This window comes from Trachypithecus francoisi, unplaced genomic scaffold (assembly GCF_009764315.1).
Source record: "Trachypithecus francoisi isolate TF-2019V2 unplaced genomic scaffold, Tfra_2.0 Lachesis_group7, whole genome shotgun sequence".
Lineage (NCBI taxonomy): Eukaryota > Metazoa > Chordata > Mammalia > Primates > Cercopithecidae > Trachypithecus > Trachypithecus francoisi.
Genome location: NW_022681472.1, coordinates 74,692,521 through 74,717,998, shown reverse-complemented (window position 1 = coordinate 74,717,998; position 25,478 = coordinate 74,692,521). Strand labels below are relative to the sequence as shown.

Here is a 25,478-nt window from a genome sequence, read left to right as displayed (position 1 = left end):
AGGAGGCTGAGGCAGAAGAATTGCTTGAACCTGGGAAGTGAAGGTTGCTGTGAGCTGAGATCACACCACTGCAGTCCAGCCTGGGCAATAGAGCAAGACTTTGTCTCAAAAAAAAATTAATTTAATTTAATTTAATTTAAATTTTAAAAAGAAACAATGATAAAATATTGAACACAATGATAAGCAAGGACTGCCTTTCTACATAACAACAGGCTAGGTGATAGCAGGGCTGCTCCGTCCCTCATATTTGTGGAAGCGATATAAAAAGACAAGAGAAGCAGCCTCTGCTTTCATTATTCAACCAAGGTGTTTTATATTATTACCTATCTTAACACAAATTTCATTTAGTATATCTATGGTCAACTGATTTCAACAAGGGTGTCAAGGCCATATAATGGGGAAAGGGTCGTCTTTTCGACAGATGGTGGAGGGACAGTTAAATAGCCATGCGCAAAATACTGAAGTTGGATCCTTACCTCACACTGCATAGAAAAAATAACCCTAAATAGATTTAAAAGCTAAATGTAAAAGCTAAAACTACCCTTCTTCTGGAATTACAGTCCGGTCACAGTGGCTCACGCCTGTAATCCCAGCATTTTAGGAGGCTGAGGTGGGCGGATCACCTGAGGTCAGGAGTTCAAGACCAGCCTGGCCAACATGGTGAAACCCCGTCTCTACTAAAAATACAAAAATTAGCTGGGCATGGTGGTGTGTACCTGTAATCCCAGCTACTCAGGAGGCTGAGGTAGGAGAATTGCTTGAACCTGGGAGGTGGAGGTTTCAGTGAGCCGAGATCACGCCACTGCACTCCAGCCAGGGTGACAGAGTGAGACTCTGTCGCAAAATGAAAATGAAAATAAAAATGGGCAAATGATCTGAATAAACTAAAGGAAATATAAAAATTAGCCAAAAATTACATAGAAAGATTTGCATCAGGGAACTGCAAACAAAAAGTATAATGACATACCATTTCATATCCACTAGTTGGATAGAAACAAGACAGAGAACAAGTTTTGGCAATGATATAAACTAGAAGCCTCATACACTGTTGGTGGGAATTTGAAATGGTGCAGGCACTTCAGAAAATAGTCTCACAGTTCCTTAAATCGTTGAACACAGAGTGACTGTATGATCCCGCCATTCTACTTCTAGGTACATGCCCAAGAGAAATGAAAACGTATATCCACAGAAAACCTTGCACATGAATATTCATAACGATATTATTTATAAAGGCCAAAGAGTAAATACAACCCAAATATCCACCAACTGATGAAATTGAAAATGTGGTGTATGCATACAAGGATTAGTAGTTGGCTATAAGCAGAAGTGAAGTACTGAAACAAGCTACAACATGGAGAAATCTTGAAAATATTATACTAAGTGAAAGAAGACAGTCACAAAAGACCATACATTATATTATTCCATTCATATAAAATTATCAAAATAGAGAAATGTGGCCGGACATGGTGGCTCATGCCTGTAATCCCAGCGCTTCGGGAGGCTGAGGTGGGTGGATCACATGAGGTCAGGAGTTTGAGACCGCCTGGCCAACATGGTAAAACCCTGTCTCTACTAAAGTTACAAAATTAGCTGGGTGTGGTGGTGCATGTCTATAATCCCAGCTATTTGGGAGGCTGGGGCAGGAGAATTGCTTGAACCTGGGAGATGGAGGTTGCAATAAGCCAAGAGCGCACCATTGCACTTCAGCCTGGGCAACAAGAGAGAAATTCTGTCTCAAAAAAAATAAATTAATTAAAATTAAAATTAAAAGAATAGAGAAATGTATATAGACAGAAAGTAGATCAATGATTGCTTAGGGATGAGGGGGTAGATTAAAGCATAGGGGAGTGATAGCTATGGGGTAAGGGGTTTCTTTTTGAAGTGATGAAAATGCTCTGAAATTGACTGTGGTAATGGTTGCATACATCTGTGACTATACTATAAACAAAATTTTTAAAAAGTATAAAATTAACTTACATGTTTTAAATAGGTGAATTGTACGGTATGTGAATTATGTCTTCATAAAGCTGTTAAAAAATCCATATTTAGTACTTTCATTTGTTCATTCATTCAATAATATATTTTTTAATTCTTATTTTTATTTTAGTTTTTATTTATTTATTTTATTTTTTGAGATGGAGTCTCCCTCTGCCACTCAGGCTGGAGTGCAGTGGTGCAATCTTGGCTCACTGCAGCCTCCACCTCCTGGGTTCAAGAGATTCTCCTGCCTCAGCCTCCCAAGTAGCTGGGATTATAGGCACCTGCCATGATGCCTAGACCATTTGAATATCTACTGAGCATCATCTGTCTCCCAGGATATGCAGAAATAAAAAGACGTGGTCCTTACTCTTAAGTTGCCTACTATCAGACGGGGAAGCAAATGTTAAAAAACCTATGTGCAAGACAGATAAATGCTATATAACAGAGGTACAGGTACATACAAGATGAAGGGGAAGCAAGGGAATGAAATACTTAACTGTCAGAGGGCGCTTTCAAGTTCCAAGTTAAGAAGAAATGGAAGTTGGTCCTTCAAGACGGTGAGAGGACACAGAATCAAGGAGCAAGTACAAATGCATGGTGCAAATGAGAGGTCAGGACAAATCATGTGGTATTGGGCAGGGAGAGGATGGGGGAGGGCAGGAGAGCAAAGCACAGGGAGCTAAGCATGGGCAGCAGGCAAAGATTAGGTCAGAAAGGCTTCATGGCCTATAGGTGATAGCCACAGAAAAATTCTGAGCTCAAGAGTGTCAATCAGGATAAAGATGACAGCATAATGATCCTTTTGTACTGTGATTATCCACCACCTTTTCACTTTCATTATGGCAACAGTGCTTTCAGTTCAACAAATGTCTCAGGCACTTACTGGATATGCTGCCCTGTGCTGGTCACCAGGATTATAAAGATAAGGCAAAATTTCCACTTTGGAAGATCAGGAGGAAGCAAAGTAAACAAACCTCTTGAAAGCTGGGAACTGCTCTTATATATAATGATTTCACCCACTGGCTAGAAACCAGAAGGGGGTCATCAGAGCCAAAGCATCAGTGACTAACTTCAGTCTAGGGTCAATGGGAAAAAGAAACACTCAGCAAGCAGGAGCCACTGGTGTGCAGGCAGATGCTTGGTGACTCTCAACCATCTCAGCATGGACTAGGAGAAAGGAATGGTTTGCAAAAGCGGAATATGATCAAAAGGAAAAACTTCACAGTTCTTTCTGAATACATCTGTCCTAGAACAGGAAGGACATATAATGAGTACAAAACAGTACTCCAGAGCCACACAAAAGGTGTTGGGATGACCTGGTCAATTACCTTGTCCTCCTTTCTTGCCTATGAACATTCGTGGCTCCGGAGAGGTAGTTGCAGGAGGGAAGCCACACTGGGACTGAATCTCTGAACTGTGACTTCTAAGCTGCAGTTGGATGCTCTGATCCTGATCTGCTTCTTGTACATAATGAGGACAATAATACTTACCTTAACAGAGTCATTGCGAAAATTAGAGCTAATCTGTTTAAAGCATCTAGCATATTGCCTAGCATAAAGTAGCATGAACAAGTGATATACAAGGTTCATACGCACATGCCCCTGAGAGCTGACCCTTGCAGAGGCTGGATGACAGTCTGAACTGGCCAGAATAGCAAATTCTAGGCATCTGGAGAAGGTGAGGGAAGAAGAGTGGCATCAGGTGGCACGTGAAACAGAGAAAAGCCAAGGAATTTAAATTACTTAAAAGAATGTTTTACATTCTAGAAGAAACTAACACCGATGCAAAAGTTAATTTTGTTTAGGATATTAAACCTTGGTAGAATACAGAGAAATTTTATTTTATTTTATTATTATTATTTTTTTTTTACGAAGTTTCGCTCTTGCTGCCCAGGCTGGAGTGCAATGGCACGATCTCAGCTCACTGCAACCTCCGCCTCCTAGGTTCAAGTGATTCTCCTGCCTCAACCTCCCGAGTATCTGGGATTGAACTCCTGATTTCAAGTGATCCACCACCTCAGGCTCGCAAAGTGTTGGGCATGATTACAGGCATGAGCCACTGCACCTGGCCTCAGAGAACATTTAAAAACAAAACAAAACAAAAACACTATTTGGGTGGTGGTTTCACAGGTATTTCAGTTTGTGAAAATGCATTGAGCTGTATACTTATGATATGTTCCCTTTACTCTATGGAGATTACATTTCAATAAATTTAACTTTATCATTAAAATCTAATTACAAATTTAACTTTAATAAAGTTAAAAATGTTATTTGGATTTTCTTTCTTTCTGGTCTGAAACACTTTTTTGTTAGGGGGTCTGAAATTATTAAATGCTTTTTGTCAATTTGGTGCTTTTTCCATTTGGTGGAACAATGCCTTTGTTTTCCCTACCAAAGCTCTGTGTGAAGGGACTGCAATTAAGCAGGGATGTTTTCATTTAGCAAACAAAGCAAGAAAAACAACACAGCAACTACACCCCTTGGAATGATCTCTGCATTTAACAACAAAGCGACCAACCCAGGGAGCCTTGGTTTGCACGGACAAAGCCTTCAATCAGGAAAGAATATCCTCCTCCTTTAAAAACTCCCAGCCATGCCTTCCACTGGTATCACTCTTCAAATATCCACGTTTACTTCAGTATGTGCCTCTTCTCTCAGAAGGCCCCAACCCCGTTGCTGCGCTGTCTGTGTCTCAGAATGTTTAGCACAGCCTAACCCTGCCCCATGTGCCTTCATCCATTCGCTCTAGAATCTCCACGCATAAAAATAAACAAGAGGGATTTCCTCTAGAAAGGACTCTGAGTTTTAGTCTCTCTTCCAGATGGAATCAACTGACTCTCTGTGGCAGCTAGGCTTCTTGGATTCAAAACATGCTGAACATGGCATTCAATTTCTATAGGTTCACTGCAAGGAAGTTAACTTTTTAATTTTTAATGCAGAATTGTGGGAAAATGAGGAGCCTATGCCATGAGCAACTTTTGGCCAGATTCACTCTTTAGCAAATGGAGTATTGAAAGCATCTACTAAGCCCATCTCAAATTCACCTTCCTTATTTGTAAATTGGTGATGAAAATATTTCCTTCTTAGAGGTATAGGAAGGATTAAATGAACTAATATGTAAAAAATACTTAGGAAGGTGCCTAGAACATAGAAATCCTTGTTAAAGGATGGCTAAGATTATTATTCTTATCTTCTGAATTTTTATGATCAGAACCCACAACCAATAAACACAAATAGAGTGACCTTAGAATAATCAATATCTACTACTAGTTTTACTGAAATTTCAACATTCTCAAGGTTAGGAAAAGGAGGAAGCGACTGCCTATTGACTTCTTTCCTAATTAAGAATTACCATGCATTCATTTATCTATTCATCTTTTCAACAAACATTTATGGGACATATGCTATGTATATATACCAAAGTTATGTGAGGCCTCAAGGTGCATGACCTCAGAGAGCTTATAGTCAAGCTGGACAGACTGAAATATCAAGACTCAATCACCCTGTTGAGATGGCTGCCGTGCTGGAACCCAAGGTGATACAGAAGTAGAGAGGAAGGGTGTCAAAATAATTCATTATAGGCTGGGCGCAGTGACTCACGCCTATAATCCCGGCACTTTGGGAGGCTGAGGGAGGCAGATCATGAGGTCAAGAGTTTGAGACCATCCTGGCCAACATGGTTAAACCCCGTCTCTACGAAAAATACAAAAAATCAGCTGGTCATGGCAGCGCGCACTTGTAGTCCCAGCTACTTGGGAGACTGAGGCAGGAGAATCACTTAAACCTGAGAGGCAGAGATTGCAGTAAGCCAAGATCATGCCATTACATTCCAGCCCGGTGACAGAACGAGACTCTCAAAAAACAAACAAACAAACAAAAAAATGCGTTTATTTATCTATTCATCTCTTCAACAAACATTTATGGGGCATATGCTATGTACGTATACCAAAGTTGTGTGAGGCCTCAAGGTGCATGACCTCAGAGAGTTTATAGTCAAGCTGGACAGACTGAAATATCAAGACTCAATCACTCTGTTGAGATGGCTGCAGTGCTGGAACCCAGATGATACAGAAGCAGAGAGGAAGCATGTCAAAATAATTCATTATAATCCAGCCATATTCCATGCTCATACAACAGTGGCCACTAAGTGGATCATGTGCCAATGTGCCAGCTTCAACCATTACATCATGCATAGTACACAATCAGAAGAAAACAAAACAAAACAAAAAGAGCAAGTGGCTTTTCCATTTATAGAGTGTGGATAATTCTGCCTGCCTGTCCACTCAAGGAGATGAGAGATGAACTCGTCTCACTTCCCAGGTGGATTTCACAGGCTCCCAGCCAGAAATAACAAGGCTATGCAAATAGGTTTATAAAAAAGACAGTTTAGGCTGGGCGCGGTGGCTCACACCTGTAATCCCAGTAGGTGTGAGGCCAAGGCAGGCAGATCACAAGGTCAGGACATTGAGACCATCCTGGCTAACATGGTGAAACCCTGTCTCTACTAAAAAAATACAAAAAATTATCCGGGCATGGTGGCAGGTGCCTCTAGTCCCAGCTACTCGGGAGGCTGAGGCAGGAGAATGGCGTGAACCCAGGAGGTGGAGCTTGCAGTGAGCCAAGATCGCGCCACTGCACTCCAGCCTGAGAGACAAAGTGAGACTCCATCTCAAAATAATAATAATAATAATAAAATAAAAATTTTAAAAAAGTTTATAATAAAGGAACTACCAAAGTTATGGGTAGGGTTAAGGGAAATTGTAAAGGATAGTGAAGCTCCTGGGCTGACAGAATGGGGTGGTCATTAACAGCTCTAGGCCTCAGGATTATAGAGAGAGACCAGCTTCCAGAGCCCAAAGGGGACAGATGTTAAGGGGAGGGCTGCATGACCGTAACCACGACTGATGTGGTTTGACTGTGTGTCCCCACCCAAACTCATCTCAAATTGTAATCCTCATAATCCCCACATGTCCAGGGAGGGACCTGGGTGGGGGATCATGGGAGCAGTCTCCCCCATGCTGTTCTCATGATAGTGAGTGAGTTCTCACGAGATCTGGTGGTTCTATAAGTGTTTGACAGTTCCTCCTACTCTCTCTCTCTCACCCTCACCTGCCGTCATGTAAGATTTGCCTGCTTCCCTTCCGCCATGATTGTGTTTCCTAAAGCCTCCCCAGTCATGCAGAACTGTGAGTCAATTAAAACTCTTTTCTTTATAAAGTACCCAATCTCTGGCAGTTCGTTATAGCAATGTGAGAATGGACTAACACAGTGGCCTTCAATGGTAGGGAGGAAGCAGGGGAATAAATACCCTGACCTCAATCTCCTTCCTCCCACCTACTTTCTACTAGTGCCTCCCACTGACTGAGCTGAACCAGAAGCCAAAGAGCAATGGACTCTGGTGAAACCATCCATATAAGTCAGCCTCTTGGGGACACAGCAGATTGGAAAGAGATAGAGAATGGATCTGGAAGGACAAACAGAAATGTCCCACATACAAGCTGAATATCTCACCATGCTGAATACAATTCTAGTGTAGGAAGGCATGTGTTTTTTATACATCAATGAATCCAGTCCACCATTCGAATAGCAAGATATTTACCTTTAAATCAAGTCACAGCCAGGCATGGTGGCTCACACCTGTAATCCCAGCACTTTGGGAGGCCAAGGTGGGCGGATCACCTGAGGTCAGGAGTTTGTGACCAGCCTGGCCAACATGGCGAAACACCGTCTCTACTAAAAATACAAAAATTAGCCAGGCGTGGTGGTACACGTCTGTAGTTCCAACTACTCACAAGGCTGAGACAGGAGAATTGCTTGAACTCACCAGGAGGTGGAGATTGCGGTGCGCCAAGATCATGCCACCATACTTCAGCATGGGTGACAGAATGAGACTCCGTCTCAAAAAAATCAATCTATCAATTAATAAAAAATAAATCAAGTCACTTCTACATAATCAACCAGAGCTAGAAATCTGCAGATGACAATCTAGGGCTGATGGCTTCTGGCAAGCACAGCTGACTGGCTGCCTGTTTTGCATGTTAACAAAGCTCTAATATGATTGCCACATATGTTACAGCAGGGGGAGGGTGGCATTACAAAGAAACAGTAAGAAGGATGTGATTTCCAAAACCAGATCCAAGAAGTTGGCATGAACCAAGTAACAAACACTTTTTTCCCCACCCATTTAAAAACTGATTAAGCTGCATATTGTTTACCTTTATTTAGCGGGTTCATTACTGTTGCCGTCTGGGACTGAAGGAAAGAGTTAAAATCATGGGTCTTAGAGCTGGAAACCAGGGTTAGAAGATGCTCTCCTACTCTTTCCGGCTGTGTGAATTTAGGCAAGTTAGCTAACCTCTCTAGACTCAATTTCCCTATTTTCCAAAGGAAGAATAGCCATATTTATCTTCTTGGTTGAGAATGAAGCTTTTAGAAGATACTTGTGAAGTCCTTGGTATACAGTAAACATCAGTAAGGGTTACTTGCCCTGGGTTTGCTGCCTTCATCATTATCAACATCTCCAGGCTTACTCTGCTATCTCTGCAACTCTTCTGATCAAAAACATTTGGCCCCAACTGTTTAGATATCACTTTGGCTTTCTCTTGCTTTCCAGCACACTGATAAGATAAGCCTGTCTGTTCCCCACTCCCTGCCTTTTTCTGTGTTTTAAAATATCGATTTACTTTATTTTTTATTGTGGTAAAATATACACAACATAAAATTTACCATTTTAACTTTTTTTTTTTTTTTTGAGATAGAGATTTGCTCTTGTTGCCCAGGCTGGAGTGCAATGGTGCAATCTCTGCTCACTGCAATCTCTGCTTCCTGGGTTCAAGCGATTCTCTTGCCTTGTCCTCCCGAGTAACTGGGATTACAACCATGTGCCATCATGCCCAACTAATTTTTTGTATTTAGTAGACATGGGGTTTCACCATGTTGGTCAGGCTGGTCTTGAACTCCTGACCTCAGGTGATCCACCCACCTCAGCCCCACAATGTGCTGGAATTACAGGCTTCTGTCACCACACCTGGCTCCATTTTAACCATTTTTAAGTTCGGTATCACTAAGTATATTCATAGCAGTGTGCAACCATCAGCACCATCCCTCCCCTTAACTTTTTCATCTTCCTAAACTGTACCTCTATACTCATTAAACAATAACCCCCTATTCCCCCCTTTCCCCTGCTCCTAGCAACCACCGTTCTACTTTCCATCTCTATGAATTAACTGTTCTAGGTGCCTCACATAAGTGAGATCATATAATATTTATTCCTTTTGTGATGAGCTCATTCCACCTAGCACAATGGCTTCAAGGTCCATCCCTGTTGTGAAGCATGTGCCAGAATATTTTTTCTTTCTTTTTTAATTTTGTTTTTCTTTTTTTCTTTTGAGACGGAGTTTCACTCGTCGCTCAGGCTGGAGTGCAATAGTGCGATCTTGGCTCACTGCAACCTCTGCCTCCTGGGTTCAAGTGATTCTCCTGCCTCAGCCTCCTGAGTAGCTGAGATTACAGGCACCCGCCATGACGCCCGGCTAATTTTTGTATTTTTGGTAGAGATGGGGTTTCGCCAAGTTGGCCAGGCTGGGCTCAAACTCCTCACCTCAGGTTACCCCCCCACCTCGGCCTTCCCAAAGTGCTGGGATGATAGGCGTGAGCCACTGTGCCCAGCCATATTTTTCCTTTTTAAGGCTGAATAATATTCCATTATATGTGGCTATCGCATTTTGTTTATTCATTCATCATCAGTGAACACTTGGGTTACTTCCACTTTTTGGCTATTCTGAATAATGCTACTTATAAATATGGGTGTGCCAATATCTCTTCAAGATCCTGCTTTTCTACTTTTGGGTACATATCCAAAAGTAGGATTGCTGGATCATGGTAATTACATAGTTTTTTGCTTTGTTTTGTTTTGTTTGAGATGGAGTTTCACTCTTGTTGCCCATGCTGGAGTGTAATGGTACCATCTCGGCTCACTGCAACCTCCACCTCCTGGGTTCAAGCGATTCTCCTGCCTCAGCCTCCCAAGTAGCTGGGATTACAGGCATGCACCACCAAGGTTGGATAATTTTGAATTTTTAGCAGAGACAGGGTTTCTCCATGTTGGTCAGGCTGGTCTCGAACTCCCAATCTCAGGTGATCTACCCACCTCGGCCTCCCAAAGCGCTGGGATTACAGGTGTGAGCCACCGTGCCTGGCCTGGTAATTACATGTTTACTTTTTTAAGGCACTTCTATATCATTTGTCACAACTGCTGCACCATCTTACATTCCCACCAGCAATGCACAAGGGTTCTAATTTCTCCACTTACTCACCAACACAAATGTTTTTGTTTTTTTGTTTAAAGTAATAGCCATACTGGCCAGGTATGGTGGCTCACACCTGTAATTCCAGCACTTTGGAAGGCCGAGTCGAGCGGATCACTTGAGGTCAGGATTTCAAGATCAACCTGGCCAACATGGCAAAACCCCACCTCTACAAAAACCGGGCATGATGGCACATGCTTATACTCCCAGCTATTCGGTAGGCTGAGGCGGGAGAAACATTTGAACCCGGGAGGTGGAGGTTGCAGTGAACTGAGATCACACCAATGCACTCTAGCCTGGGCAACAGAACGAGACTCTGGCTCAAAAACAAAAAAAGAAACCATACTAATAGATGTGAAGAGGTTGCCTCCCACCACTTGTTTTCCAATAGCTCTATGTTCACACATGCATTTTACCACCATCCCTTGGTATAACCAAATATGTAGACACTGACTAGTTTTTCTATTCCCAGGAAAGAGGACTGAGCTCAGCTACCTGGATAAAACTAGCCATGAGGCTGCCTCCTGAGATGGCCCTTCCCTGGCAGACCAAGCTTGTTGCTATGAAAGATGAGTGAGCTAACAAAGTTAGGTAACCTAGGGCTGGTTATTTCCAACATGCAAGCACACTCTTTGACATACTTTAAATGGCACTTATAATTTATAAGGCACTGTTTACACAGAGAAATTATTTGAAAATAATTACAGTATAAAACTTTTGTTGAGATTTAGAATTATAAAACACTGAGTTTGCTTTATGTAGTCTCTTCAGTCTCCAAGACCCCGATGGGCAAATTACAAAGCATCTGAATAACCTGTCAGGCTAGACAACTTTGCATGGCTTCCTACAAAGAAATTAGACACACAAACACACAAACACACAGAGAGAGCAAGAAGGAGCACAATGAAAATAAAGAAAAGAAAGAAAGAAAAAGAAAGAAAGAAAAGAAAGAAAGAAAGAAAGAAAGAAAGAAGGAAGGAAGGAAGGAAGGAAGGAAGGAAGGGAAAGAAAGAAGGAAGGAAGGGAAAGAAAGAAGGAAGGAAGAGAAAGAAAGAAGGAAGGAAGGAAGGAAGGAAAGAAAGAAAGAAAGAAAGAAAAAGAAAGAAAGAAGGAAAGAAAGAGATGGAAGGTGGAGAGAGGGAGGGAGGCAAGGGAGGAAGGAAGGAAAGGGAGGAAGGAAGGAAGAAGGCAGGCAGGCAGGCAGGCTGGGTGTGGTGGCTCACACCTGTAATCCCAACATTTTGGGAGGCCAAGGCAGGCAGATCATTTGAGGCCAGGACTTCGAGACCGACCTGGCCAACCTGGTAAAACACTCTCTACTAAAAATAAAACATTAGCCAGGTGTGGTAATGCATGCCTGTAATCCCAGCTGCTGTGGTGGCTGAGGCAAGACAATCACTTGAACCCAGGAGGCAGAGGTTGCAAAGAGCCAAGATTGTGCCACTGCACTCCAGCCTGGGTGACAGAGCAAGATTCTGTCTCAATTAAAAAAAAAAAATTAAAAAAAGAAAGATGAAGATTTCAGGAGCATCCAACAAACATGTATTTCTAGGTAAAAAATTTCGCATGGCTCTAAGCTGCACATGAACAATAAAACCACTTAAATTTTGTTCTAAAGTTATTAAATACTCTATGTGAAGAGAGGATGGCCCTTTAAAATTAGCATAGGTTTAAAACTTTTTAAACTAACTTCTTTTCTGAAATCTTTCAGATAATCCATTTTCAAATTTCAAGTTTGTGACATTTACTTATAAAAGTTAAACATGGAAACCTATAAGGTAGTCTTGATTGACACAAAAAACTCAGAAGTAAGAGGATTGGTGAGGATAATTATGGCTACTCCAATGATCAGCTACAGAATCCAATTTACTTGTACATTTTGTTGTAGTTGTTGGGAGACGATTCTTTATGGGTCTCTCAGGTTTCTTTATGTCTTACAAGCAGAAGCACTGACAGCTTTTGTTCCAGACTAGCTTTTCAAGAATGTGTGTACAATGAACAGACCTAAAAGATAAAGGTAGTATTTCTTTCTGGAGCAGAAGGGCAGATTTGTTTTCTGCCAGCATAATGAAGATAACATCTTCCTTATCTCAGATAGAGGGCAAGTTTTCTTGAAGACCACTATAAAATATTCAGGTTCCTCAAGCTTAGGGTTCCTCTACTGTCACACAGCCCACTGCATGTGCTGTTCTGTGAGAACTATGGCTTGGGAACTGATTCATTAAAATTGATGATACTCTGGCTGTTGCTATTGCTGAGAGTAATGAGCTGTCTTTGTCCAGGGTCTTCTGTTTTCTGCCAGTACCCACAAAATGGTGGCAGCAAACTTGTGAGCTTGCAAGTAGGGTACAAATCCTAGACTCCTAACAGTTCTTGACATTAGTTACATAGTGTAAACATCTCTGGTCACACAAATAAAAAGTTACAAAAGGTAACAACTTTTAACCCACTCACATTGCAATCTTAGGACTTTCTTCAAATAAACCAAGAAGGCCAGTAACATTCATTCTAAAATGCTATGAAATCACTGATTAATTGGGCAGCACAAGTAAACTGTGAAAATGCATATATATGCATATATTAGAAAATATGCATATTTTTTGAGACAGTCTCGCTCTGTCGCCTAGACTGGAGTGCAGTGGCGCAATCATGAATCACTGCAATCTCCGCCTCCCGGATTCAAGCAATTCTCCTGCCTCAGCCTCCTGAGTAGCTGGGACTACAGGCACATGACACCACGCATGGCTAATTTTGGTATTTTTAGTAGAGACAGGGTTTCACCATATTGGTCAGGCTGATCTTGAATTCTTGACCTCCTGATCCGGCTGCCTCAGCCTCCCAAAGTGCTGGGATTATAGGCGTGAGCCCGGCTAGAAAATATTTTTATTACTGTTTGTAATTTGTAAAACTCAGGATCTCAGATTGAGAAACATTTCTTTTTTAAAAATTACTTTATTTTATTTACTTATTTATTATTATTTTTCAGACAGAGTCTCACTCTGTCACCCAGGCTGGAGTGCAGTGGTGTGATCTCAGTTCACTGCAACCTCCGCCTCCCGGGTTCAAGGAATTCTCCCACCTCAGCCTCCCAAGTAGCTGGGACTACAGGCACCTGCCACCACGCCCAGCTAATTTTTGTAGTTTTAGTAGAGATTTGGTTTCACCATGTTGACCAGGCTGGTCTCAAACTCCTGACGTAAAGTGATCTGCCCGCTTTGGCCTCCCAAAGTGCTGGGATAACAGGTGTGGGCCACCACGCCTGGCCTTATTTTAAAATTAATAGAAACAGTCTCACTATGTTGCCTGGGCTGGTCACCTGAAAAACACCTCTATACTGGAAATGGAACAAGATGGAGACAAAAGCTTGAAGACTTTTTTTTTTTTTTTTCACTCCAGTTCCATACCTAGGGTCTATCTCAGTCATTAAACCTCTCTCTATAGCTCATGTCCCCCATTTTTATAATGCAAATAATTATGCCTGCTGGGTATAATTCACAGAGTTGTACAGAGGATCAAATACATTAATGTATATGATGGTTTGTGGGCTCTAAAGAGGCCAGACAAGGTGAATCTCTGGCTATTGTTGCTTGTCATTAAAAGCAAGCTCTGTGTAGCTCATGGTACAGGCTCAGCAGCTCATAGTAATCACAACATGTAGAGCCCTTTGTTCATTCAACAAATATTTATTGTCCCAGGCACTGGGAGAGAACAGGAGAAAGATCCTAATGCACAGGCAGAGAAACTTCCGATAAGATACGACACGCAGAAGGGCTTTGCCTCTTTGGATATACTTTCTCCCTTTTATTTCCCTTTGGTCCTGTGGAAGAGAAATTGAAGGAAGCAGTGGGAATTCAATAGACATCTAATGGTATACGGGCATGTTAAGCCGATTCTTCAATCAGGTCTAAACTCCTAAGCAGGATAAAGAGACTAATAGTAGCTGGAGATAGAAACTCTTGCTGCTGAGAAAATCAAGGCCCTTTGGATAAAAAACAACAAACAAACAAACAAACAAAAAACTAGACTAATGTGTCTATGAACCAGATTAAGAGGGGATTTAGTTCCATATCAAGACTGAGGTTAAATTAAAATTAAGAAGTCTCTTCTAAATCTGAAGATGAAATCAAAGTTAGTTTAAAATATACATTTCAACTGCTAGGTTTAGTAAGGAAAGACCAAATTGTACCTCAAACGCACACTCTCTTTTATAGCTGATTTTATTTGTTACTATACAGAGGACTTGATAATCCTGAATTCAACTTTTTTCTTTTTCTTTTTCTTTTTCTTTTTTTTTTTGGGATGGAGTCTCGCTCTGCTGCCCAGGCTAGAGTGCAGTGGCACAATCTCAGCTCACTGCAACCTCTGCCTCCCAGGTTCAAGCAATTTTTCTGTCTCAGCCTCCTGAGTAGCTGGGATTACAGGTGCATGACACCACACCTGGCTAATTTTTGTATTTTTAGTAGAGACAGGGTTTCACCCTGTTGGCCAGGCTGGTCTTGAACTCCTGACCTGAAGTGATCTGCCTGCCTTGGCCTCCCAAAGTACTGGGTTTACATGTGTGAGCCACCATGACTGGCTAGCTTTTTACTTAAAGAAATCTATTTTACCAATCAAGTTTTACAGTGGGGAACATGCACTCAAAACACTTTTTACCATCTTAAGGTTGCGTATACAGATTCAACATTGTTCTTTTAAGGTATGGGTACTATCCTGCTTATAAAGGTCTCCTTTGAGAAGTAAAAATTGTACTGTTCGGGAAAACGTGACTTATGTTCATGTGTTGAGTGTCTTGAGTACTTGTGCCCATGCAAAATTAAGTGGAAAGCTGTAAGCCCCTCCCAAAGAGACAAAATGTTATGCCTTATCCTTTGCACCCTCAGACCATTGGCTGGCCATAATGAAGACTCAACAGAGCTTAGAGCTTGTTGATGAAAGTGTATTGTGCCCTGAATGCACTCAGATGAATTCATCAAAATGATAACATCAGGGCATCAATCCATAAGCACACACCCTCTTTCTCATGCTTCCCCAAAGTTGGCAGCAGGAGGTGAGCAATAGCATATACTCATATCTGATGTGGACCCTGTCCTGTGTGCATATCCATTAGTCCATTTTACCCCCACAACACGTCTATGAGGTCAGCACAGTCAGTATCTCCATTTACTAGATAGGCAAATGGAGACATAGAGATAAAGCCACTTGCCCCAAGGCATGGAGCCAAGATTCACACCCAGGTAGCTGGGCTCCTGGGCTCCTATCTGCTATGCAAGGCTGCATCTTAAAATAATATGAGAAAACAGGCCGGGCGCGGTGGCTCAAGCCTGTAATCCCAGCACTTTGGGAGGCCGAGACGGGTGGATCACGAGGTCAGGAGATCGAGACCATCCTGGCTAACACGGTGAAACCCCGTCTCTACCAAAAAATACAAAAAACCAGCCGGGCGAGGTGGCGGGCACCTGTAGTCCCAGCTACTCGGGAGGCTGAGGCAGGAGAATGGCGTGAACCTGGGAGGCGGAGCTTGCAGTGAGCTGAGATCCGGCCACTGTACTCCAGCCTGGGCGACAGAGTGAGATTCTGTCTCAAAAAAAAAAAAAAAAAAAATACGAGAAAACAAGAAGAATAGGTGTCACGTATTGATATTATTATTTACTACTCTAATAACAACAGCTGACATTCCCTAGGCTCTCAGTCCACGTCAAGCAGTGTGCTCAGCATTGTACAGATGGATCTCAGTCAGTCCCCACTACAGCTTTTTCCAGCAGTGGGTCCCAGCCTTATCTCCATGGTAGACTGCGGATCAGAGAGATTTAGGCAGCCTGCTGAAGGTCACAAAGCAAGCAAATTGTGAAGCTGGGAGGGAAGACCCAGGCTGTGTGACTCCAGAGCCTACAGCCATTGTCACTCACTATGCAGGATGATCCATGCCTCCAGTTCCTCTAAAGCTTTCCTCACTCACACTGGGACAGCTTCAAAGGGCCAGCTTCTGGCTTCTTCATTAGTGTTTGTTCCAGCATGTCTCAAGTAAAGTAACTAGAGTGACATACATACTAAGAGCCAGCAGAGGTACTGAAATTGTAGTTTTGAGACTTGGGTTTCTCCCACCAATGAGCAGTCTGAGAAACACTGCTATGGGTTAGAAAGCCAGGGTACCCAGGCTGGGCACACTGGCCCACGCCTGTAACCCCAGCACTTTGGGAGGCCGGGGCAGACAGATCACTTGAGGCCATGAGTTTGAGATCAGCCTAGCCAACAGGTTGAAACCCCATCTCTACTAAAAATACAAAAAATTAGCTAGGTGTGGTGGCACACACCTCTAGTCCCAGCTACTTGGGAGGCAGAGGCACGAAAATCGCTTGAACTCAGGAGGCAGAGGTTGCAGTCAGCCGAGATCATGCCACTGTGCTTCAGCCTGGGCGACAGAGTGAGACTCTTATAAATAAAAACAAACAAAAAAAAAAAACCCAGAAAGCCAGGGTTCCCCAAAATCAACATGGTTCAGCAAAACCTCAGTCAGAAACCACAAAGTTTCACAAAGTCCTATTTATAACACAGAACAAACAAGCAAGAAAAGAGCCAAAAATAAATACTGACAATGCGCCTGCCCTCAGAGCTGCTGAGACAGCAGCGGCCCCAACACCTGCCACCCCAGGTTCTTGTCTCACCCCGTCCCTTGCAAACTGTGTCAACATCACATATAAATTACTTAAATGCATTGGATCCCAGATGCTCTCTCTGAAAATGGGCCAGTAAAGTAATGCTCCATCTATTTTGAAAAGAAGCTTAGATAAAATAATCTAAAGGAAGTGCTTTAAGAAGCTTAACTTACAAACAATAAACATTGTTTTGTTTTTTGTGGGTTTTTTGTTTTGTTTTGTTTTTGAGACAGAGTCTTGTTCTGTCACCCAGGCTGGAGTTCAGTGGTGTAATCTCGGCTCACTGCAACCTCCGCCTCCCAGGTTCAAGCAATTCTCCTGCCTCAGCCTCCCGCGTAGCTGGGATTACAAGGTGCCCACCACCACACCCAGCTAATGTTTATATTTTTCATATTGATGGGGTTTCCCATGTCGGCCAGGCTGGTCTCAAACTCCTGACCTCTGGCAATCTGCCCACCTCGGCCTCCCAAGGAGCTGGGATTACAGGCATGAGCCACCACACATTACTTGAGCTACCTTCACAATTAACGTGAAGCCACAGGAGTCAGTGATTTAGGGAAAGGGGTGAGAGTGGCGTGAGTCCTCTAGGCAGAGAGAACAGCACATGCAAAAAGTGTATCAGATTGCCACTTCCTCACTCCCTCCTCTCCAACGGCCTCCCATTACACTTAAAATCATCAATTCTTACCATGGTTTTAAGGGCCCTGTTATGAACTGGTCTTGTCTCATCTCCTACTACTCTCCCCTTTACTTCTGTCCTCTGGACACTCTGGTCTCATTACTGCCCTTAAATATGTCCAGCACATTCCCTTCTCAAAGCCTTTATCCTTACCATTCCCTTTGCCTGGGATGTTCTTCCACCAGATATCTGCAAGCCTTCCTTTATTCATATGTCATCTCTTCAAAAACATTTTCGCCCATCCCCCTATTTAAAGTACCCCACCATCCTCAGTAAATCTATTTTTCTTTCTAGCACCGACGACACCTGTGTCATACTATATCACATCTTCATGTGTCTGTGCCTTTAATGTCTGCCTCTTTAACTGAAGTACAAGCTCATGAAGGCAGGGGCTTTGCTACAGGCATTTCTAGCATCTTTAGCTGCACCTAGCATGTGGAAAGGGCTCAATATAGATTTGTTGAATAATTAATGCATTAATGCATCTCCTGAAGGGAAAGAACATGCTCAGAGATACACAGTGCTGTGTGACTGGTCCACAGGATGGAAAGAGATGCAACGGAATATGAGGCTGGAGTAAGTCTGCTTTCTAGAAGGTGTGAGCAACTTTAACTTTTCTTATTGTTATCTTGCCATCATAACTATCCCATTAAGCAATAACAGTTCTCTGCCAGACATTTTCAATTATAGCTGATCCCTGCCCCACAGTGTGGTTATGCGAATCCCAAGAGATAAGCTGTAGCTAGAGAAAAGTGTTATAGGTACAGTGGCTCACGGCTGTAGTCCCAATGCTTTGAGAGGCCAAGGTAAGAGGATCACTTGAGGACAGGAGTTTGATATCAGCCTGAACAACATAATGAGATCCTGTCTCTACAAAAACTTAAAAAAAAAAAATAGCTGGACGTGGTAGCATAAGTCTGTACTCCTAGCTACTTGGGAGGCTGAGGCAGGAGGATCACTTGAGCCCAGAAATCGAAGGTTACAGTGAACTATGATAATGCCACTGCACTCCAGCCTGGGAGACAGAGTGAGATCCTGTCTTTATAAATAATAATAATAATAATAATAATAATAATGTTAATCTTTTTTAATTAAAAAAAGGAAACGTGTTACAGAATGCACTGGCCTTCATCCATGGAGATGACATGCATGTTTTGGCCAACATAAAATCATTGTTTGAAAGGAACATCATCGTAACTGAAATACCCAACACCTGCTAGAATTCTACAAAAGGAACTAAGAAATTAAAAGAAAGCAACAAAACAAATGCACACGCTCAAGTAAACAAGTGGAGGTACTGATGGATCCCTTCCATTCAAATTCATGTGAGTCAGAAAGATGAGAGAGTTTCTCCATTTCAATATAGAAAGCAAGTGATAGTAGACTGAGTACAAATTAGGACATCAAGTGGTGACCATACCACCTCAAGAAATGGAGACAAGAACTGGGACAGAGTGCATAACACAGGAAGGACACAGTCGAGGGTGGCCATCAGTATTGTACTCATATCTGGAATGGCTATCATCTGTGAGGTCTTACTACACACCAGAGATCCTGAGCTAAATACTTAAGCCTTTTAATTCCCACAACAGCACTAGGAGGTTAAGTTCTATTGCTGCTGTCATGTCACTAATGAGGACACTGAGCTTTACAAAGGTAAGGTGACAGGGCTACACTTCAAACTCTGTCTGGCTTTTAACCGTCATGCCAATTAATCTGACCACTCAGACACCCACCCAGACCCTTACCCCTACCCATTGTAGAACAGGCTGTTTTATGTGACAAATACGTTTTGTTTTTGTTTTAGTTTTGAGATGGTGTCTCACTCTGTCACCCAGGTTGGAGTGCAGTGATGTGATCCCAGCTCACTGCAGCCTCTGCCTCCTAAGTTGAAGTGATTCTCCTACCTCAGCCTACCGAGTAGCTGGGATTACAGGCACTCACTCCCAATGGTGGGCTAATTTTTGTATTTTTAGTGGAGACAGGCTTTCACCATGTTGGCCAGGCTGGTCTTGAACCCCTGACCTAAAGTGATCCACCCACCTCGGCCTCCCAAAGTGCTAGGATTACAGGCATAAACCATAGCACGTGGCCGATAAATATGTGTTTTTCAATTCCCTCAAGTCTTGTAAGGCAGCCAGGGTTACAAAGGAGGTGCCATTGCTTCCGCACCCCTTTTTCTAATGGTTGCCCTGGAAAACTAAATGAGGAGGGCAGGATGGTAAAGAGGCCACACAAGTAGCAGATAAACCCAGAGATGCCCACTCAGAAGATTCGAGACCCACCAACCAAATACTCCTGTGCTACACTATACTTACCTCTTGAAAGAGCTGAAAGCTTGTTCCTCATAGACATCCTGCTATCTGAAGTTCTCCCACTACTGGTCTCCTGGTCTGACCAATTCCCTTGTTCTTGATGCTGCTTCTCCAGTCACTCACAAGCCTGAACCTCCAATTTACACAACAACAGTATTTAAAAGAAAAAACGGGGCCAGGCACGGTGGCTCACACCTGCAATGCTAGCACTTTGGGAGGCTGAAGTGGGTAGATCACCTGAGGTCAGGAATTTGAGAAAAGCCTGGCCAACATGGGGAAACCCTGTCTCTACTACAAATATATAAATTAGCCAGGTGTGGTGGCTCACGCCTGTATTCCCAGCTACTCAGGAGCTGAGGCACGAGAATCACTTGAACTCAGAAGGCAGAGGTTGCAGTGAGCCGAGATCATGCCACTGCACTTCAGCCTGGGCAACAGAGTGAGACTCAGTGCCAAAAAATAAATAAAAATAAGAGAGGAAAAGGGCATCCACATCATTTGATGGTAAACAAAAATTCTGGAGCTTTGTAGAATTGACTTAAATATAGAAAATAAGATTTAAATAAATTCTTTAATAAGAATCTTATGAAATTGACTTATTTTCTGGCAAAGAGAAAGCAAATGGGTGATAGTTTTCTCATATGGAAAAGAACAGTTATATAACCAGCCCACATGGAAGAGCCATGCTGAAATCAACATAATGAGACTGGCACAGTTCTGCTTCTCTCTACCAGTCAAGATTACAGTGGGGATTTCATGTGGAACATACTTTTCATACAGCCTCTGTCCCCTCATAAAGGCCTTCACTTCGTTATCCAACGGGAAGGTGCCATCATCCTTTCTAAAGCGGTAGAAGAGTTTGACATCCTTGAATTCTTTATGCTCATCACACACTGAAACATAATATGCACAGAGAAGCAAATGAGAAAAAAAATCACTCTTATTTAATTACTCAAGTGAAGTATGATGCTAATTAAGAATTATTTCACTACCAAATTCTTCTTGCATGCAAGTATCTACCATATGAGCTAATACATGTAAAATAGTTACATAGCACTTGGTACAGAGTAAGTCCTCAGTATTTTTAGCTATTATTATCACCATCACCATCACCATCATCATCATCATCATCATCATCGTCTTTAGGAAGGTCACATAATTCAATTCATCAAGCAACACAAACTCTTCTAAAGCATATTGGGGCATGCATCAGCCTCAAAGAATGTGAAATCTAGTGAGGTAAGGAGAAATGTCTACTGTAATTGAAATATGGTATGATAAGGCTACAGAGGTAAGGACAGAGTGCAATGGGAGCCTAGAGGAAGAGTGCCCAGTGCCCCAGGAACACAGTGACCCAGCTTTGGAAAAAGAAAGCTTCCCTGAAGAGTTTACATGTAAGTGGAGACCTGAAGAACAAAGAGAAATCGGGCAAAAAGTGAGGGGAAAGGGCATTCCAAGAGAACGATGACATGTGCAAAGGTCGAGGCCAGGATGAGAGATTTCAAGAAGACATGTTGGTGAATCTTTATTGAACCCACTGAGAGTAACAGCAAAAACTTGGAAACCACGTAAATGCCCACTGAAAAATATATAGTGGCATAATTATACATATGTATTATACAACAGCAAAAATAACAAATAAGACATATACTGTCAACGTGGATGAAGCTCACAGTGTGTTGATCAAGTTGCAAAAGAATAAACATGCACTTCTATAATGAGAGAAAACTTTTAAAACAATATGATGCATTCCTTAAAGATGAATAGAAAAAGAGGTATAATCGAAATGCTAGCTGGGCACAGTGACTCACGCCTGTAATTCCAGCACTTTGGGAGGCTGAGGTGGGCAGATCACCTGAAGTCAGGAGTTCGAGACCAGCCTGACCAACAGGGTAAAACTCAGTCTCTACTGAAAATACAAAAAAAAAAAAAAAGAAATAACCAAAATGTCTCTTAGAGGGAGGAAGAAAATGAAATCAGGGAGAGGTATAGTAGAGATAAAATAAAGCAAAATGTTTTCTTTCTTAAGTGGGTATGTTCATGAAAAGATTTAGTCCTTCATTTTCTCTCAAGTCACCTTGACTCACCACCTCACTTACCATGGTGAATGATGCCCCGGTCTGCTAATTTCTGCATGAGTTTAATTGCCGTCTCTCTGTCGGAAGCCTCTTTGTGTTCAATCAGCCAGTCAATCAGTTCTTTTGCGACAAAACAGTTTGGGTAGGTCTTGAGATGATGACGTCTATCTTTAATAACCTTTTCTTCATGCAGCCTGAGCCTGAAAGAAAAATTAGCAATTACTTTGGAAATTTTGATGACAGCACAAATTATTAAACCAATCCCAGAGAGTAATAACACAACAGAAGTTCCAAAGGCATGAGAGTGTTACTGAGTATCTTTAGCTCACTTGGTGATGTCCATACTGTCAGAGCTCAAAGGCTCCAGAAAGTGACTCCAGCCTCTGATCTAGATGACAGAGGTAAATATGAGGGTAAAACAATCACAGCCAACCCAGAACTCTCCTGCCACTTCTGAGAGTGAGAAAAGCTCTCCATCCCCTACTCTGTCTCGCTCCCTGCTTTTTCTCTCTCCAGTGGGTTTACTGTTTCAACCACCAAACAAAAACCCTAGAAATATGCTGAAACAAAGTGCACCCTCTTTATCACACATTGTTCAGGGCCCACCCTACTTGTAGTCATCCATTCATATAACAAATATTAATGAATGTCTACTACCTGCCTGTTAGGTACCTCTAGGCACTAAAAACATACATCAGGGTGTGGTGGCTCACATCTGTAATCCCAGAACTTTGGGATATTGAAGCAGGAGGATCGCTTGAGGTCAGGAGTTTGAGACTACCCTGGCCAACATGGTGAAAACCTGTCTCTACTAAAAATACAAAAATTAGCCAGGCATGGTAGCGGGTGCCTGTAATCCCAGCTACTCAAGAGGCTGCGGCAGGAGAATCACTTGAACCTGGGAAGTGGAGGTTGCAGTGAGCTGAGATCGCACCATTGCACTCCAGCCTAGGCAACAAGAGTGAAACTCCTTCTTAAAATATATATATACACACATATATATACATACATATACATATATATATGCATCTTGAACTACTACTAGCCAGTCTTGCCATCATAAAGGAAGAAGCTGCCTAGAAAGAAATACAACACAGAGCAAAGTGGACCAGATAGATAAAGAGATAGAGATAAAAGAGAGAGAGAGAGAAATTACAAACAACCCTGTTTGAGCACCTGAATTCAACAATTCATGAAGTCACCTAACCTGGGTTTAAATTACATGAATCGATACATTCCCTGTGCTTTAGGGAGTTGATTCAGGTATCTGTTACTAATACCAATATTGTCCCAATACACCCTCCAGCTGAATGCCAGCTTGTGGCTCCATGCCACGGAATGTTGCCACAGTGGTGCCTTCAGAGACCACATAAATGGCCAGAGCTATGTACTCTGCACCCAGTGGTTCCACAACTTCCTAGGGTCTGTTTCTCATTCTCCTATCTCCTTCCCTTGTCCTGCTGTGATATGCACCTGTTGTCCTTGTTCCTAAACTCAAGCAGTTCCCCTGATCTGCTATTTCTGTTCTACCATGGTCTGCTACATTGTAGTCACTATTTAGGAGTTAAAATATTTTGAGCAAAAGCCTGATATGAGCATCTATGAATAAAGAAAATGAGTATTTTGGGCACGGAATTTATGACATCTATTTTGGTCACTCAAAGACTATCTTATATCTTTTATTACTGCTCTTTGGCTGAATGCTAAATAATTAGGAATAAATGTTAATGATGCTTACTTACTGTACAATGTTCTACCATCTCCCAATATTTATTATCTAAAACTTAAGAGTTAAGTCATACTATAGGATTGGCTAAGGAAGGGATATAGCAATGAATCCACTAGTAACAGAGATGAGGATATCAGTGATATCCGGAAAATACTAAAGGAGAGGTATCCAATAGACCCAGAAAACATTCTCATAAGATGGTGGTGATAGAGTAGGGCTGCCAGGTTTGGGAAGGAAAAACCAGACAGGAAACCCAGTTAAATTTGAATTTCAGATAAATAGCAAACCATTGTGTAGTAAAAGCATGGCCCAAATATTGCATGAGACCTACTTATACTTTAAAAAAACAATTCATAGTTCTGGTGCGGTGGCTCATGCCTGTAAGCCCAGCACTTTGGGGGGCCAAAGCGGGTGGATCACGAGGTCAGGAGATCGAGACCATCCTGGCTAACATGCTGAAACTCTGTCTCTACTAAAACATACAAAAAATTAGCTGGGTGTGGTGGCGGACGCCTGTAGTCCCAGCTACTTGGGAGGCTGAGGCAGGACAATGGTGTGAACCCAGGAACCAGAGCTTGCAGTGAGCCGAGATCGCGCCACTGCACTCCAGCCTGGGTGACAGAGAAAGACTCCGTCACACACAAAAAAAACAAAAAAATAATTCATTATACTATATCTATAATTCAAATTTTAGTGGGCACTCTGCATTTTCTGACAACCTTATGGGGGATATATTTTATTCAACTTGCAGGTTAGTACATTAGGATTAATATTTTATGCTAAAAAAGAAAGGAACCTACACTGATGCCAGATGACACTTTGAGTCCTTAGGGCTTCCTCTTCTAGGGAAAGCTAGTTGTGTAATGTTTTTAGAGCACCTGAATCATCATGTTTAAGTATTTCAGAAGATACTTCAGCCCATGTGCTTGGAACTAGACTAGCTTTCATTTGCCAAGGACCAGGTAGGAAATGGAAACTGTAAAGATTATAAACTGGTAAAGCTGGTGGAGTGAAACCAAGGCACAGAATCGCCCTTTCTTCATATTAAGGAAAATAATTAAAAAAAACAAACAAACAAACAAAAAAAAAACAGTAAAAAGAAGTAGCCAGACAAGGAAAAAGAAACCCTAACTCCATAAATGTTTTTAAGTGGCATCCTAAGCAAATTAATGCTGGAACAGAAAACCAATACCACATGTTCTCTCTTCTAAAAGGGAGCTAAACATTGTGAACACATGAACGTCAAGATGGGAACAACAGGCCGGCCGTTGTGGCCCATGACTGTAATCTCAGCACTTTGGGAGGCTGATGCAGGCGGATCACTTGAGGTCAGGAGCTCGAGACCAGCCTGGCCAACATGGTGAAACCCCATCCCTACTAAAAATACAAAAATTAGCCAGGCATGGTGGTGCACGCCTATAATCCCAGCTACTCAGGAGGCTGAGGCAGGAGAATCTCTTGAAACTAGGAGGCAGAAGTTGCAGCGAGCCAAGATCATGCTGCTGCACTCCAGCCTGGGTGACAAGAGCAAAACTCTGTGTCAAAAAACCAAAAAGTAAACAGGCAACAATAGACCCTGGGGCTGATATGGTTTGACTGTGTCCCCACCCAAATTTCACCTTGAATTGTCATAATCCCCACATGTCAAGGGCAGGGCCAGGTGGAGAAAATTGAATCATGGGGCAGTTTTCCCCATACTGTTCACGTGGTAATGAATAAATCTCGAGATCTGATGGGGT

At 42.3% G+C, this 25,478-nt stretch overlaps 1 protein-coding gene across 1 annotated transcript in view; it reads right to left on the bottom strand.

Annotated features, from left to right (window-relative positions):
• The window catches only part of DEPTOR (DEP domain containing MTOR interacting protein), a 188,568-nt gene that overhangs the window by 110,584 nt on the left and 52,506 nt on the right, over positions 1–25,478 (bottom strand). Inside the window, exons 2-3 of the mRNA XM_033202533.1 lie at positions 22,032–22,210; positions 20,702–20,825 (exon numbers count right to left, since the gene is read on the bottom strand). Coding sequence (XP_033058424.1) covers positions 20,702–20,825; positions 22,032–22,210 — 303 coding nt within the window. The remainder of the gene's footprint in view (positions 1–20,701; positions 20,826–22,031; positions 22,211–25,478) is intronic.